General features: G+C 38.5%; 1 protein-coding gene across 15 annotated transcripts in view; it reads left to right on the plus strand.

The window, feature by feature from the left end:
- The window catches only part of AFF3 (AF4/FMR2 family member 3), a 594,726-nt gene that overhangs the window by 415,439 nt on the left and 162,137 nt on the right, over window positions 1–17,150 (plus strand). For all 15 annotated transcript variants that reach the window (XM_021088183.1, XM_021088185.1, XM_021088184.1 and 12 more), the window contains one exon: window positions 7,481–7,532. In XM_021088183.1, the coding sequence (XP_020943842.1) occupies window positions 7,481–7,532 (52 nt within the window). The remainder of the gene's footprint in view (window positions 1–7,480; window positions 7,533–17,150) is intronic.

Genomic DNA, 17,150 nt, shown 5'->3' on the forward strand with positions numbered 1-17,150 from the left:
TGCTGTGTGTGTGGCCCTAAAAAGCAAAAATAATAATAATAGTAGAAATAGAATTCCTAGGGAAATGAGCACTCATTATCAAAAATACTTATATATAATGAAACAAGAGGCTTAAATAAGAGCAAGGAAAAACAACAGACAGCAGAGAATTAAAGAGACCTCTAAGAACCTCAGATATTAGAATTACCAAGCCCAGTCAAATACAAGTGCTTATTTTAATTTCCAGAAATGAGAAGGTGAAAATACGATAAAGAACAAAAAACGTGTAAAAGTGTACCAATCAAAAGCTCTAGAAGTTAAAAAATAACAATAGAAATTAAAATTTCTTTGGTCAGGTTTAACAGCAGATTAGACACAGGTGAAGAAAAAGTAATGAATTGGGAAATTGAACTTAGGAAATTATCTAGAATGCAGGCTAGAGACACAGAAATGGAAAATATGAAATGAAAAGTTAAGAAACCTGGGGTATAAAATGAGAAGGCCTAACATATTTTTAACTAGAATTCCAAAAAAAGATAATGTAAGGATGTTGAAGGAGATGATGACTGAAAATTTTTCCAAAATTGAAAGACACTGACCCACAGAGTCAAGAAGCCCCATGAATATTAAGCAGGATAAATAAGTCCACACTAGACACGTTATAGTTAAACTTCAGATCACACAGATAAAAAAATTCTTAATATCCTTTAATACCTTCAAAGAAGCAGTAATTAAACTTCCAGCTGACCCCTCAACAGTAGACATGGGAGCCAAATGACAATGAAGATATAACTTCACTTTTGTGTAAGTCAGAATTGACAAGGTGATTCTCAAATATATTTAATAGAACAAGAAACCAAAAGAAGAACTGAAGAAGAACCAGGTTGGAACCTTGCCATAACAATGCTATGAATGAATGAATGAACAAATGAATTTTTTAGCTAAGTAATGAAGGCAATACTAGATAAATTGAGCAATGAAACAGAATAGAAGACCCAGAAACAGATCCATGGATATATGAACACGAGATTCACTGCAGAGCTGACAATGTAAACCAATGGAGAAAGAACAGGCTTCTTAATAGATAGGACCAGAATAGTTGGTTATCTCTAGGGAGAAAAAGGAAATTAACTCCTACCTTGCATCATATATAAAAACTATTCCAGGTATTTGTACAAACCCTAAATGTGAACAGTAAAAATTAGATACTTTTCAAAAGATAGTACATCTTTCTGATATATTTCTTAAGTAAAATACCCAAAAAGTATGAAATAGAGGAACATGGCAGATTTTTATAAGGGGACTGCTGCACAGCAGTGAGGGTGAATAAACCAAAGCACACATATCATGTTAGCTGAATCCCAAAATCGTGCTATTGAATGAATAAGTCATTCCCAGGAGAAGGCACATGGTATGATTCCATGCCTATGAAATCTAAAATTGGGAAAAACTAAAGACTGTTTTATTTACTCAGAAGTTCATGGCAGAAAAAACTATCAAGCCAAGGTGGAGAATGGTTAACACAGAATTCCTGTTGCCACTCAGCAAGTTAAGAACCTGACCAGTATCATGAGGATATGGGTTCAATCCCAGGCCTCACTCAGTGGGTTAAAAATCTGGCTATGGCATAGATCACAGATGTGGCTCAGATCTGGTGTTGCTGTAGCTATGATATAGGCTGGCAGCTACAGCTCAGATTGAACTCCTAGCCTGGGAACCTGCATGTGCTGCAGGTATAGACCTAAAAAGAAAAAGAAAAAAATTCCATTACTAGATAGCTAGGCTGCAATAGGATGCAAGCTCAGGAAGTTTCTGGGCTATTTCTTGTCAGTGTCCTATTTCTGGGCCTGGAAGTTATCTCCACAAACTCATTTTACTTTGTAAAAACTGTACATATATACATTTTTATGCACATTACGTGCATACTGTGTTTGAGTTTTTTTAAGGAAACACATAGCCTTGACTTGAGACAGGTTAGCCTGCACCCATATGCCTTCATTCACGTTTAGGGCCAGTCCCTCTGTATAGTTCCAGTCCCTCTGCTTTGTTCCTTCAAAACTAATATCTAATTGTCATAATACTGTAAATCCATTCCTGATGTATAATTTTTCTCATTGGCCTCTAGGCGATTCCCAAAATTAAATTATTAATGTAATTAATATTAATGAGGATGACTCATTAATAATTACTGAACAGAATATAAATATTTGAAGGCTTGGCTCTATAGGAGGAAAGGTATAGCTGTGCAGAGTGGTATGTGGTAGAAGGATGGAGGCAGGAGGGAAAAATAGATGGTGAGTTCGCTCACTTCACACAGTAGAGAAGAAAATGTACTGTCAGAAGTTGACTAATCAGGAAATAGAAGGTTAAATGTACTTAGACTTCAAAAACCCGCTAGATACTAAAAGTAAGGATAGAACTAACAGAAATTGTAAGAGGGAGGGGACATGTATTAAATACCTTCTCTCTCACTTTTTCATAGCAGAAATCATTATGTACTGTCTGAAGTGGATTCATCTAGAAATAAGTACATTACTTAGCATAACGATTGCAGGGCTAACAGAACTAAAAGCAAAAGCAAGCAAAGTTGTTACCTTTTCTCTAATGTTTGATTTTTTTTTTTTACCATGAGCACAGATTTATTTTAAAGAAAAATTGCATAGCAAAATTCTCCTCCCCAGCAGAGTACAGCCTACGTCTATTTTGATTTCCTTTTCAAAGCTTTTTAGTCCCTCCCATAGCACTATTGATGTGATGGAGAGTGCAGTACCCCAGCAGTGTAGTCATTTTAAGTTGAAAGGGTATGAATTAGATATTCGCTCTCTACTTACCAAAGTACTTGATGTATAAGCCTTTGATACATTTATTGGATTAAAAGGGTAGCTATTACAATATTTTAAGTGGCCTATTGGAGACATCAAGCTGCTTCATACCTCAAGTTGTGTATCCATCTCAATAGTGAGTGTACCTTTCTCTTCTTTTCCCACTAGAGCATAGGGTTCTGGTTTGATGATAGGTCATCAGGCAGAAGAATATCTTGAGGATGTAATGTATGCTTGGTACTTTGGAAGGCTCAGGTAGACAAATTTGGAGTGTCAAGTCAAAAGCACACATATAAGTCCAATTGAAAAATGGGCAGAAGGCCTAAATAGACAATCCTCCAAAGAAGACATACGGATGGCCAATAGGCATATGAAAAAATGCCCAATATCACAATTATTAGAGAAATGCAAATCTAAATTACAATGAGGTACCACTTCATGCCAGTCAGAATGACCATTAATAAGTCAACAAATAACAAATGCTGGAGAGGGTGTGGATAAAAAGGTACCCTCTTCCACTGTTGTGGGAATGTAAACTGGTACAACCACTGTGGAAAACAGTATGGATATACCTCAGGAAACTAAATATAGAGCTACCATATGGTCTAGAAATGCCATTGCTGGGCATATATCCAGACAAAACTTTCATTGAAAAAGATACATACACCTCTATGTTCATTGCAGCACTATTTACAACAGCCAAGACATGGAAACAACCTAATGTCCATAGACACATGAATGGATTAAGAAGATGTGGTATGTGGCGTTCCCACTGTGGCTCAGTGGCAAGGAATCTGACTGTCCATGAGGACGCCAGTTCAATCCCTGGCCTTGCTCAGTGGGTTAAGGATCTGGTGTTGCCGTGAGCTATTGTGTAGGTCATAGACACGACTCGGATCTGGCATTGCTGTGGCTGTGATGTAGGCCGGCAGCTGCAACTCCGATTCAACCCCTAGCCTGAGAACCTCCATATGCCCTGGGTGTGGCCCTAAAAAGACCAAAAAAAAAGGAAGAAAAGGAAGATGTGGTACATGTATACAATGGAATATTACTCAGCCATAAAAAGACAAACTAATGCCATTTGCAGCAACATGGATGGATCTGGAACTCTCATACTAAGAGAAGTAAGCCAGGAAGAAAAAGACAAATAACATATGATATCACTTACTTATGGATCCAAATATGGAACAGATGATCCTGTCTAAAAATTATAAACAAATAAGCAAACAAAAAACAGCAATAGATCATGGCCAAGAAGAGAAGACTTGGAGTTCCTGGGGTGGGTGGGGGGAGTAGGATAGATGGGCATTTTGGGGTTTTTTTGGATACAAACTGTTATATTTGGGATGGATGGGCAATGGGATCCTATAGTACAGCACAGGGAAATGTGTGTCATTGGGTCACTGTTGTACAACAAAACTTGACAAAACATTGTAAATCAACCATACTTTGATAATAATAAAATAATTTTTTAAAAAAAGGAAAGTTCCCATTGTGGCTCAGCAGGTTAAGAACCCGGCATAGTGTCCACGAGGATGTGGGTTCGATCCCCGAAGCATCTGGCATTGCTGCAAGCTTCGGCGTAGGTCACAGATATGGCTTGAATCCAGTGTTGCTGTGGCTGTGGCGCAGGCCAGCAGCTGCAGCTCCGATTCGACCACTAGCCTGGGAATTTCTATATGCCACAGATGTGGCCCTAAAAAGAAAAAAAGAAAAAAGAAAAGTACACAAGTACACATATACTATACATATATATGTGTATGTATATTTACATGTGTGTGAGTGTGATTATATATTCACATGTATACGTGTGTGTATTTCTATACCTATTTAAATACATATCTTTATATATGTATGTATTTTCTTCCTCGGGCTCATTTTTTCCTCTCTTCCTCTTTGCAATTACATGTCTCTGTGCAAAATGACCCCACCGCACCCAAGGCAGTCTCTTAGGCCCAGTGTCTTAAAGATCACTTCAGACTCCCTCCCAAGGAGAGCAGTGTGGTATCTATTGTGGAACAATTGAAATAACCCAGACAACCCACCACCTGTCCCTGTTGGTGGCTGCAGAGACACATCTCCTGAGCACCCAACTAAAAAATCTTCCGGAGAGGTTTATTTTTTTTAGCTTACATTCATCCTTTTCCCTTGGGTCCCGATCAAGCACCTATGATTCTTTCTGGCTTATGCGCTTCGACGTTTCAAGTTAACTTCTGAAATTGCATCACCTAAAATTTCCGGATGCCGGGGAAAATTTTCTGTGTCCTTCTTTCTTAAGGACAAACATCGTTTCAATCCCCACTTCCATCCCAAGTTAGCTTTTTCCCAGAAAGGTGAATTCATTACCGGCCCTGAAGTTGCTGCGAGGGGCTGACTCCTAGACTCTTCATAAATGCCCTATCTGGCCCCATTGTATCCTTCCGATTTGCCAGAACCTATTCTGTTTTCCCTGTTGCCACAACATAAGTGCTGCTAAGAGCAGAGATAATCAGCGGCAGCCTTGGCCCTGCCCTGAGCCAGCCCACAGTTCCTGCAGCCCCCAGATCCCATGTGCAGTAAGGCCTGCATCTTCTCAGCCAGCATTGTTGGTCAAGGTAAAACGTATTTATTCAAACATCCAAACAGTATCTTCATTTATCCTATTGATTTCCTTTTTTTTTTTTTTTAATCTAAGTTGTTTACTGTTGCCTGCCGTTTACATTTCTGATGACGATCGTATGTGGGGTGCCTTGCAACAGCTATAGTAACCAATTTCTCCAAATTTAAGGGGGTGGGATCCATATATTTGAGAAAAATTAAACCTCCGTTTAGTTGTGTCTTATGTAATACAGATGTTACAACTCTTTCTTTGGGGCTTCTAGCAAGAATTGTGGTTATTCAGTAGAAGAGTGACTCTGGAAAGTACTAAATTAGGTTATTTTCTAGCAAGAAAGCCAGTTGATGAGGTCTTGCATATTTCCTAAATGAATTTACAAACAGACCTGGCCTGGAAGACAAAATATATCATGAATCTCTTGAGCTTGAAAGCAAGTTTATTCATTTGCTGCCTCTACTTTGGCTTCAGCCTGGTTTCCCACATAGTGAGGCAGTTGTGGAGAGGCTGTGGCTTTTTTTACAAGGTGGCTGTCCCTCATGGATGTTCCAGCGTTGTGCATACACATGTTAGGATCCTGTCTGAGATAGCCATGGGGTCTCTATTTAACTCTTCTTTCTCTCACAACTGTTTCATTTCCTATAAGAAAAAGAAGAGAACTTATAAAAGTTTACTTTTGAGTTCAGTTTGGACCATATCTTTGGATTGTGTTCATCAGGTAATTTAAGGGGTGCTTTGCAAGCCTAGGTGACAGTAAGCTGACAGATAAGCTGCTCAACAGAGCAGAGGCCTAAGGCTCTAGGCAGTAGGCTGGGGAATTCTATGACGTCTCCAGACCTGACTTGAAATAGCAAAGCAGGAGTTCCCATCGTGGCTAGGTGGTTAACATACCTTACTAGTATTCAGGAGGACGTGGGTGCCATCCCTGGCCTCGCTCAGTGGGTTAAGGATCCAGCATTGCCATGAGCTGTGATGTAGGTCACAGACGTGGCTTGGATCCCCAGTTGCGGCTCGGATCCCCAGTTGCTGTCGCTGTGGTGTAGGCCAGCCACTGCAGCTCCGATTCGACTCCTAGCCTGGGAACCTTCATATGCTGCAGGTCCGGACCTAAAAAGACAAAAAAAAAGAAGAAAGAAAAAGCAAAGCAGAGGAAGTTGCTCTCTTCAGGCCCATCTCCTGCGGCTCATAACCTTCCCTGGGGTTTATTAAACTCTTAATATTGCATAACCATCACAAACACAGCCAGCTCACGATGGCAGTCATGACCCTTCTTCCAGCCTCCCACCTCAAGGAAATAAAAAGAAAGGCCTTACAACATGAGGATGTGTGCTTTCAAACCATCAATGGCTGAGGATCTAAGAATTACATTGTGTCAATTGTGAGAGGAATTTGATCTTTAAAACCACAAGTGACCTGGTTCCAGGCTCCCTTAATTAAAACCGCCAATCCTCAATGACCACAGATGGTAAAAACATTTCTTAAAACTAGCCTCTCAGATGGCCAGGAAGGATTTCTGATTTTCATCTTATTCTTCATTCCCTGGGTGGCCCCAGAGCCTGCTGCCAAGGGCTCTCTGTGGAGTCTCATGTGAGGATCTGGAAACCTACGGGTGTGACATCAGAGTTCTGTAAAATTCTGTCCTCCAAGTTCTGAGCCAGCCTAACCTGATTGAGCTTGGGTTAGCCGAAGGGATCAAAGTTCGAAATGCCTTGCCTGTAGAATGCTAATGGGGTTTATTTCCTTAAATTTTCTGTACAATGAAGTGGAAGGAAACAGCTTCCATCTGTAAGATATTCATCTTTTGGCAAGGTCTCCACACTGAGTCCCTGGTTGTTTGCAAACAGCCCCTTCGTACCTATTCACAGATCCCTGCCTGGGCAGTTGTATTACATAGAAGAAATTATTTTGCAAATCTGATTCTCAAATAGTAAAAAAAAAAAAAAAAAAAAAAAAAGATGTTTTCAAAGCCTCCTGCTGCATGCTTTGAAGGATTGTTAATAGGAGCATGGAAATATATTTAATCTCTCTTAAATCTTAAAAACCGTAACACTCATATATTGGTATTTTCTTCTGCTTCCTTTTTAAGAGAAAGGTGATGCTGAACCAGAGAGTCCAGACAATGGCACGGCCAATACATCGTAAGTCTCTTTCCTGCTTCTATCTGAGATGACATTCTTTAATATGCTTATAATATGAAACAGTGCAAATATCTTCTTGTAGTGGTAATAATAATGGAAGGAAGCCTGTGTTTCCCTTTCTCATGATAATGTCTTTTTAAATGGTCCTGGGGGCAGATGCATTTTGAGATCTTAACTGTGTCTTAGCCCAGAGTAATCTTAAAAATGCAAGGCTCCTCTTTATAAAGTATAGGTGTAATGAGATTTGTGGGCCTTACGGGGTCAGGGAGGGGAGGACACCTTTTGGAATTTGTTTGGTGCCTTTCATCACCGTCATAAATAATGGCAGAACTGTTCACACCTACTGGGAGTTGGTCAGTCCCACACACCTGGGAAGCACACCTGTCATTTGCAAGCCTGACATTTGCAACCTGACCTCTGAATTATGTGAAAGATACCATTATAGATATCTCCGGATCCTCACGAGTTTGTTCACGTTTTTCTGAGTTAACAAACACAGTTTCTGAAAGATAAAAAGAGGCTTTTTTAAAATCTGATCTTCCCTCTATGTTTTTCTTTTTCCTCAATACTCAAGGATTTCAAAAAATGTTTTGATGACTAATTTGATGCCAAATTGATATGCCAAAATTTAAATAAAATAATTCAGAAGCTAAGAAATTATTTTAGCTCCATAGGAATTAGTAACAGGTTTTCCACTTGAAAATCTTTTTAGTCACTTCTGGGGAGTTAAATTTTTTTTTTTTAATTATAAGACAATTTTGTGAATGTTTCTGTAGTTGGACCAGTACTTTTATTAGTAAGCATTTAAAGTGCTACTCATTGGAAATGAGTTTGTGATATAACATTATTGAGTGTATTTGTCCAAGATCTGTTTCTCAGTCGAGCAAGAATCTTCTGCTAGCATAGCATGGCTATATATTACATAAAGTTTATGATTATATGCTTGTCTTTCTTAAGATATTACCCTCAAAGTTCTAAATAGTTCCATTATCATGATTTCTAATGATATAATGAATGTGACTGTTTTAAATGGTTAAAATATTACTAAATATTACTAATTTTTAAATTTTTGACTATAAAATATAATGGGAAAAGGGGTTTAATGCCATCTGGAGGCACTCTGGAGAACTGAAAAGGGTAGAAGCATTAAAAATGTAGCTCTCTTGAGCCATGTTTGAGACTGGATAAGAATTTTTGCAACTAGAGTATAAACCGTTTGGGAGTAAGTTATATTTTTCATAAATGTTTATTAAAAAGTGCTGATTACTATAGAAACAACAGTTCTTTTTCAAAGTCTCATTAAAAATCATCTTACAAGCAGACAAAGAAGCCTACAAAGTATTTTGGAGAGCTGCTAGCATCCTGCCTTTTTTTTTCAGACTTAAAATCACATTCAGTGGATTTCCAGTTTTTATTATTATAGTTTGATGTGCCACAAAGTGCTCCTCCCCTTACACATTTCTGAAGAGTTCATTCACTAGAAGAGTTGGTTTCCATAACTCATTAACTTATAAAATAAATATGCTGTCTAGGTATTATCTTTCAAGCCTCTGGAGATTTGCAAATGGTGAACGCTTGAAGCATCACCCATATTCCTTTCTTTGAGCAAAGCAGTTCCCGAGTCACCTGCCTCACCTGCCTCCTGATCTAGAAATAGCAGAAATAATGTCTGAGGCTTTGCAGGAAGCTCTCTTTTAAAAGTGGAGAATTCTGAACCTGATCCTCTCAAAAACAAAAACACCTCTCTAACAGTGGTTCTGTTAGAATCAGGCAAGAGGAACAGCTAAAGAGTAGGGATGCCTTTGACTTAAGTGGCATTTTACAGTCTTTGTGTAGTACCCTAATTGAGCTTTATCTATGTGGACAGATAGGTAGGGTAGGGACGAAATATCTTTATTTTATGTATAAGGATTTTAAGGATCAGAAAAGTCATTCAACTTAAGTGAAAAAATTAGGACACAGATTTTTCAGATATTTTGCTTTTTTGCCCATTTACCATACAGATGGGTCAATGGATCTTAGGAGGCAAAACAAAGCCATGAGTCAGAACCAAGTAGAAGAATAGGGGTCCGTTTATTTGTTAAGTGGTAGGTGTATTAGTTTGCCAAGGCTGCCATAACAAATAGCACAAGCTGGGTCCCTTAAACAGCAGGAATTTGTTATCTCAGTTCCAGAGGCCAGAAGTCCAGGATGAGGCATTAGTGTTTGTGTCTTCTGTAAAGGAAGGTGCTTTTCCGGGTCTCGTTCCTTGTTGAATCTCTTCTCCCTGTGTTTCTTCACGACATCATCCTTCTATGCACGTCTCTGGGTCCAAATTTCACCTTTTTATAACAATGCTAGTTATATTGGGTTATGGCCTACCCTAATGTTCTCGTTTTAACTGGATTACCCCTGTGAAGACCTTACCTCCAAATAAACTCCTATTCTGAAGTACAAGGGTAGGGCATCAACATAGGGATTTTGAGGGGATACTCAACGTTAAGGGTCAGAGCAATCGAAATGATTTAGAAGCCAGGTGAGCGGGATCAGGAGTATACAGACGCCAGAAGATAGAACAAGGTGAGAAAGCCTGATATAACCGACCAAAAATCATGAGCCGCATGGTGACCAGAGGGGTGAAGCCGAGCACAGAACACTGTAGAAAATACACACACATGGCACTAGGAACAATACCTCTTCCACATTTGTGGTTTGGTGGGCCAGACTTGGCTTCAGGGATGCCTGCACAGCCCTCTCGCTATATAATTCCTTTACCTGTGAGTCATTTAAAGCCAGTGGATGGGTTGAAATTGTCATGTAAAACTGGGAGTCTCCAGAAAGAGAGCTCTTTTTCTGAAGAAGCATCTTTCCTCACTGGCCTCTCTTCAGGGCAACAGGTTAGCATTGTTTGCAGTGGCCAAGACACAGAAGCAACCAAAGTGTTCACTGATGGATGACTAGATAAGGAAAATATGGTGCACATATACACAATAGAATATTACTCAGCCATAGAAAGAGGGAAACCCTGCCACACGCCACAATGTGGATGGACCTTGAGGGCAGTGCTGAGTAAACCAAGTCAGAGAATGACAAATACCATATGACTTTACCTAGATGTAGAATCTAAAAAAAACAAAAACAAAATGAGCCCGTAGATTCAGAGAACAGATTGGTGGCTACCAGAGGCTAGGGGTAGAGGGTGGGAAAAATGAACAAAGGTGGTCAAAAGATACAGACTTCTAGTTTTATTTATTTATTTATTTATTTATTTATTTATTTATTTTTGTCTTTTGTCTTTTCAGGGCTGCACTCGTGGCACATGGAGGGTCCCAGGCTAGGGGTCGAATCAGAGCTACAGCTGCCAGCCTACACCACAACCACAGCAACACTGGATCTGAGCTGCTTCTGCAGCCTACACCACAGCTCACGGCAACGCTGGATCCTTAACCCACTGGGTGAGGCCAGGGATCAAACCCGCAACCTCATGGTTCCTAGTCGGGTTTGTTTCTGCTGTGCCACAACAGGAACTCCCAGAGTTCTAGTTTTAAATGATTCAGTTCTAGGGATGTAACATACATCATGGTGATGATAGCTGATAATATTGTATTAAATATATGAAAGGTGATCATATAGTAAATCCTAAATGTTTCATCACAAGGAAAAAATTTTGTAACTGTGCTGTAATGGATGTCAACTAAACTTAGTGTAGTGATCATTTGGTAGTCTCTCTGCAAAGGAAATCATTAGGTTGTACACCTAAAATGAATAAATAACTAAAAGCAGGAGATTACTCATGATGTATCTTAGGTAGTTGTTGCCCAGTAGGACAGAGTAGTCTGGATAATACCTGAGGATCCCTTCAGTATTTAATGGTCCTATGAATGTTCTTAAAGATGAGAGGTGTAATTTATTCTACACACACAAAAATTAAAACTCCTGTGATATCGGAGTTCCCATCGTGGCACAGTGGTTAACGAATCCGACTAGGAACCATGAGGTTGCGGGTTCGGTCCCTGCCCTTGCTCAGTGGGTTAAGGATCTGGCGTTGCCAGGAGCTGTGGTGTAGGTTGCAGATGTGGCTCGGATCCCGAGTTGCTATGGCTCTGGCGTAGGCCGGGGGCTACAGCTCCGATGAAACCCCTAACCTGGGAACCTCCATATGGCTCAAGAAAAGGCAAAAAAGACAAAAAAAAAAAAGGCAAAAAGACAAAAAAAAAAAAAAAAAAAAAAAACAACTCCTGTGATAGAGTTCCAGTTGTCTTGTTGAAAAAGAAGCTTATATCAGATTAACTCTCCTGCAGATAACTATTAAAAACTCCAGATGATATTTGTATTTCTCTTTCTGATTTACTCCACTCAGTATGAGAGTCTCTAGTTCCATCCATGTTGCTGCAAATGGCATTATATTGTTCTTTTTTACGGCTGAGTAGTATTCCATTGTTTTTTTTTTTTAAACTATTTGAAAACACTGAAAGCTGATCATAAGGATGCAGAAAATGTTGGCAGTTTGATCCTTAAAATAAATTAGAATGCATGAGATCCGTGTTTTTATAGCTTCTCTCCTAAGGGCATGCCCCACTCCACAGGAGCAGCTATACCTCAAGGCCATAATCATATTTTCATGAAGTATCAGAGAATGAGGTTCAGTGCTGCCAGAATGGCTGGGATTTAAGGGAGGAAATTCCAGAAGGAGGCAGCCACAGAGAAGAGAGTTCCAATCCTGTGTTTAAATTCCCCTTCATGCTTGGGTGACTTCTAAACTGCATATGTATGTAGGAAAGGCCAGTGAGCCCAGTGGAAAATAATAGCTAGAGGGCTGAGAAGCTGAGGAGAGATTTTTTTTTTTTTTTTTTTTTTTTTTTTTTTTTTTTTTTTTTGTCTTTTTGCTATTTCTTTGGGCCGCTCCCGCGGCATATGGAGGTTCCCAGGCTAGGGGTCCAATCGGAGCTGTAGCCACCGGCCTACGCCAGAGCCACAGCAACGCGGGATCCGAGCCGCGTCTGCAACCTACACCACAGCTCACGGCAACGCCGGATCGTTAACCCACTGAGCAAGGGCAGGGACCGAACCCGCAACCTCATGGTTCCTAGTCGGATTCGTTAACCACTGCGCCACGACGGGAACTCCTGAGGAGAGATTTTAATAGTTGTGTGATTGCAGAGTTTGGAATTTGAATCTCACCCAAGTTATAAGGATTTGGCAAACACTTGGGGTTTTGTTTGAAACCTCAGAAAGGCCATGTCTTAAGAATGAAGGGTTCATCCTAAAACTAAGGGCAAAACCAAAATAGATCATAACAAAGTGTAACGCTAAGCATTTATACATTCAGCTAGTGATTAACAATCTTTAAATGAATAAAACAGAATGTGCCTGTGTAACAGCATTCATAATTTTTTTTTTTTTTTTGGTCATTTTGCCTTTTCTAGGGCTGCTCCCACGGCATATGGAGGTTCCCAGGCTAGGGGTCTAATCCGAGCTGTAGCTACTGGCCTACGTCAGAGCCACAGCCGTACCAGATCCAAGCCGTATCTGCAACCTACACCACAGCTCACGGCAACGCCAGATCCTTAACCCACTTAGCAAGGCCAGGGATCAAACCTGCAACCTCATGGTTCCTAGTCAGATTTGTTAACCACTGAGCCACGGTGGGAACTCCCATAATATTTATTATCTAGTCAAAAATTAAAGGGTGTGTATAGAAAGAGGAAATTGTGATCAATAATCAAGAAAAAAAAAACGACTATTATAATTGAAGTGACCTAAATGTTGGCGTTTTCAGATGATAACTTTAAAGCAGGTATTAAATTAACTTCAAGGATGTAAAAGAAAACATGGCCTTGATAATTGAAAGAAGAGGAATCTCAGCAGGGAAATGAAAGTGATTAAGAAGTACCAAGTGAAAATTCTAGAACTGAAAAGAAAATATTTGAAATGAAAATTTCACTGGATAGCCCTAAGTGAGGAGTAGAAAAGACTAAATAAAGGGTAAGTAAACTTAGTTCAGTAAGTATTATCCAGTATGAAGAACAGTGAGAATGGAGATTAAAACAATGAACAGAGTCTCAGAGAATTATAGGACAATACCAAGTAGTCTAATATACATGTATGTGGCATCCCAGAAGGAGAAGACAGGAAAAACAGATCAGAAAAAAAATCTCTGAAGAAATAATAGCTGGAAGTTTCCCAAACTGGCTGAAAACATTAACTTACAAATATAAGAAACTTAACACATCCTAAACAGAATAAATAAAAATAAAACCACACCTTGAAACATTACAGTAAATTTGCTAAAACCTAAATTAAAGAGAAAGAAAAAAAATCTTGAACACTGCCAGAGAAAAATGACATATTATGACAAGGGAACAGTGATACAGTTAACCAAAGGATTTCCATCACAAACTATGGAGGCTAGACTACAATGCAAAGACATCTTTAAAGTGCGGAAAGACTACAAAAGAAAAAAGAGGAGTTCCCGTCGTGGCGCAGTGGTTAATGAATCCGACTAGGAACCATGAGGGTTCGATCCCTGCCCATGCTCAGTGGGTTAACGATCCGGCATTGCCATAAGCTGTGGTGTAGGTCACAGATGCGGCTGGGATCCTGCATTGCTGTGGCTCTGGTGTAGGCTGGCAGCTACAGCTCCGACTCGACCCCTAGCCAGGGAACCTCCATATACCGCAGGAGCGGCCCAAGAAAAAAAAATACAAAAAAAAAAAAAAAAAAAAGAAAAAGATAAAGAACTGTCAAGCTAGAATTCTAAATCTAGCAAAAATATCCTTTGAAATAAGGTGAAACAAAGACATTTGGTTTTACAAAAGCTGAGAGAATGTATTTCCAGTAAGCCTGAACTATAATAAATGATAATGAAATTTGTCAGGCTGAAGGATAATAATATTAGGTGGAAGTTCAGACCTACAAGAAGGAAATGATAAATAAATGTGTACATATAAGTGATTCTTTAATATAAAAAACAATATACTGTTAGGAGATTTGTGACATACGTAGATTAAAATATCTTTGTGCAAAAGTAGCACAAAGTATAGGAGAGGGCAGATGGAATTACATGGCTTACAAGGTTCTGACATTTTATGTGACATGATGTAATATTAAATCCAAGTAGACTGGTCATGTTAAGGATGCATAGAATAATACCTAGAAGAACCACCAGAAAAAGTACCAAAAAAGCATAAATGTCCTTGGAGGAATTAAAATACCAAAATAAATTAGACTTAAAAGATTGCCTCCTGTCTATTAAAAAAATACAGTTTAAATATGAAACCACAGAAAGTTAAGCCAGAAGAAGAAAAGAAAGACTGTGTAAACAGTAAGCATATAAATGCTGGTATGATACTATTAATACTACCAAATAGATTTCTTGACAAAGAGTATTAGAAGAGGTGAAAGAACATTTCATCTTGCTGAAAAGATCAGTTAATAAGGAAAACATAGCAATCATAAATATGTACATATTTATTAACGGATCATCAAAATATATGAAATAAAAACTAACCAAATGACAATAATAGAGATTTTTGACATCCCTTCTTCAGTAATCAGTTGAAAATTAAACAGAATAATCAGACATATATAGAATATTTGATTATCCAACCACTTTACAAAACCCTACACCAAACAAGTGCAGATTACACAGTCTTATCAAGTACACATGAAGCATTCACCAAGATAGACCATGTTTGTGTATAATAAAAAAGTGTAAATAAATTCCGTAGATTAAAATCTTACAGAATATGTTCTATGATCATAGCATTGTTGCCTTATAAGTCAATAGCAATGAAATAGCTAGAAAACCCCTAATATTTGAAAGTTAAATAGCATTTCTAAATAGTTTTTGAGTTAGAGAATAAATCACAAGGAAAATTAGAAAATAACTTTAACTGAATGAAAATGCATGTACAATTTATGAAAAGTAAAAGGACTCATGGAGTTCCCATTGTGGCTCAGCACTAATGAACCTGATGAGTATCCATAAGGATGCGGGTCTGATCCCTGGCCTCGCTCAATGGGTTAAGGATCCAGCGTTGCTGTGAGCTGTGGTGTAGGTTGCAGATGCTGCTGGATTCTGTGTTGCTATGGCTGTGGCATAGGCCAGCAGCTGCAGCTCCAACTCAGTCCCTAGCCTGCGGACTTCCATATGCCATACATGCAGCTCAAAAAATAAATAAATAATAAAACAGAGAAAATCAGTGAAGCCAAAATTTGGGTCTTTAAAAATTTTAGTAAAATTATCAAATACTGATAAGACTAATCAAGAAAGAAAGAAGGAAAAATACAAATTATAAACATTAGCACAGAAAGAGGGGACCTCACTACAGAACTTAAACAGTAATAACTGGGTTATGAACTACTTTCTGCTAATTAATTCCACCACTTAGATAAAAGTTTCCTTGAAAAATACCATACGTAATTTACCATAACTGCCACAAGAATAAATAGGATATCTGAATGACACTATTGCTGTTAAAGAAATTGAATTGGTAACCTAAACTTTTCCACAAAGAAAATTCCCCCAGAGCCAGTAGTTTCACTGTTAAGTTTTATCAAAACTTAAGAAATGTCGGAGTTCCCATCGTGGCGCAGTGGTTAACGAATCCGACTAAGAAGCATGAGGTTTCGGGTTCAATTCCTGCCCCGCTCAGCCGGTTAAGGATCCGGCATTGCTGTGAGCTGTGGTATAGGTTGCAGATGTGGCTCGGATCCCGTGTTGCTGTGGCTCTGGCGCAGGCTAGTGGCTACAGGTCGGTGGCTTCGACCCCTAGCCTGAGAACCTCCATATGCCATGGGAGCAGCCCAAGAAATGGCAAAAAGACAAAAAAAAAAAAAAAAAAAGTTTATGCCAATGAAACACCAACAAATGAACTACTAGTCTTACTCAAATCCCTTGAGAAAATAGAAGAGGAAGAATTCCTCTTATACAATGAATTGTATAAGGCCAATATAACCTTGATACCAAAATCTGACATAAACTGTGTAAGAAAAGAAAATTATAATTGTATAAGGCCAGTATAACCTTGATACCAAAATCTGACATAAACTGTGTAAGAAAAGAAAATTATAATTCTCATAAACATTAAACAATCCTAAATAAAACATTAGCATATATAATTCAATGATTCATAAAAAGGATATAATTCATTATGACTGAGGGTTTATCACAGGAATGAATAGTTGGTTTAATATTAGTAGAAATACTTATTATAATCCACCATATTAAGAGAATGAAGAAGAAAAACCATATGATCCTCTTAATAGATGAAGAAAAAGCATCTGACATAATTCAACACCCTTCCATGATTTTTAAAGCTCTCAGCAAAATAGGATAAGAAGGGAACTTATTTAATATGACAAAGGGTATCTATCCCCAGACCTACCTGCTAAGATCATATTTAATGGTGAAACACCACTTTTCTCCTAAAACTAAAAACAATAGTAATGTCTGCATTTGTCACCTCTGTTCAGCATTGTACTAGTCAGATTTGCAATAAGGCAAGAAAAGGAAATAATAGGCATAAAGATTGAAAAATCATTTTGAAAAATCTTTATGAGTAATTATTTATGGATCAAATCATAAGAAACAATAAACAACTACTATAACCAATAAATTAATTTAGCAGGGTCAAT

Source organism: Sus scrofa, chromosome 3, assembly GCF_000003025.6.
Source record: "Sus scrofa isolate TJ Tabasco breed Duroc chromosome 3, Sscrofa11.1, whole genome shotgun sequence".
NCBI lineage: Eukaryota > Metazoa > Chordata > Mammalia > Artiodactyla > Suidae > Sus > Sus scrofa.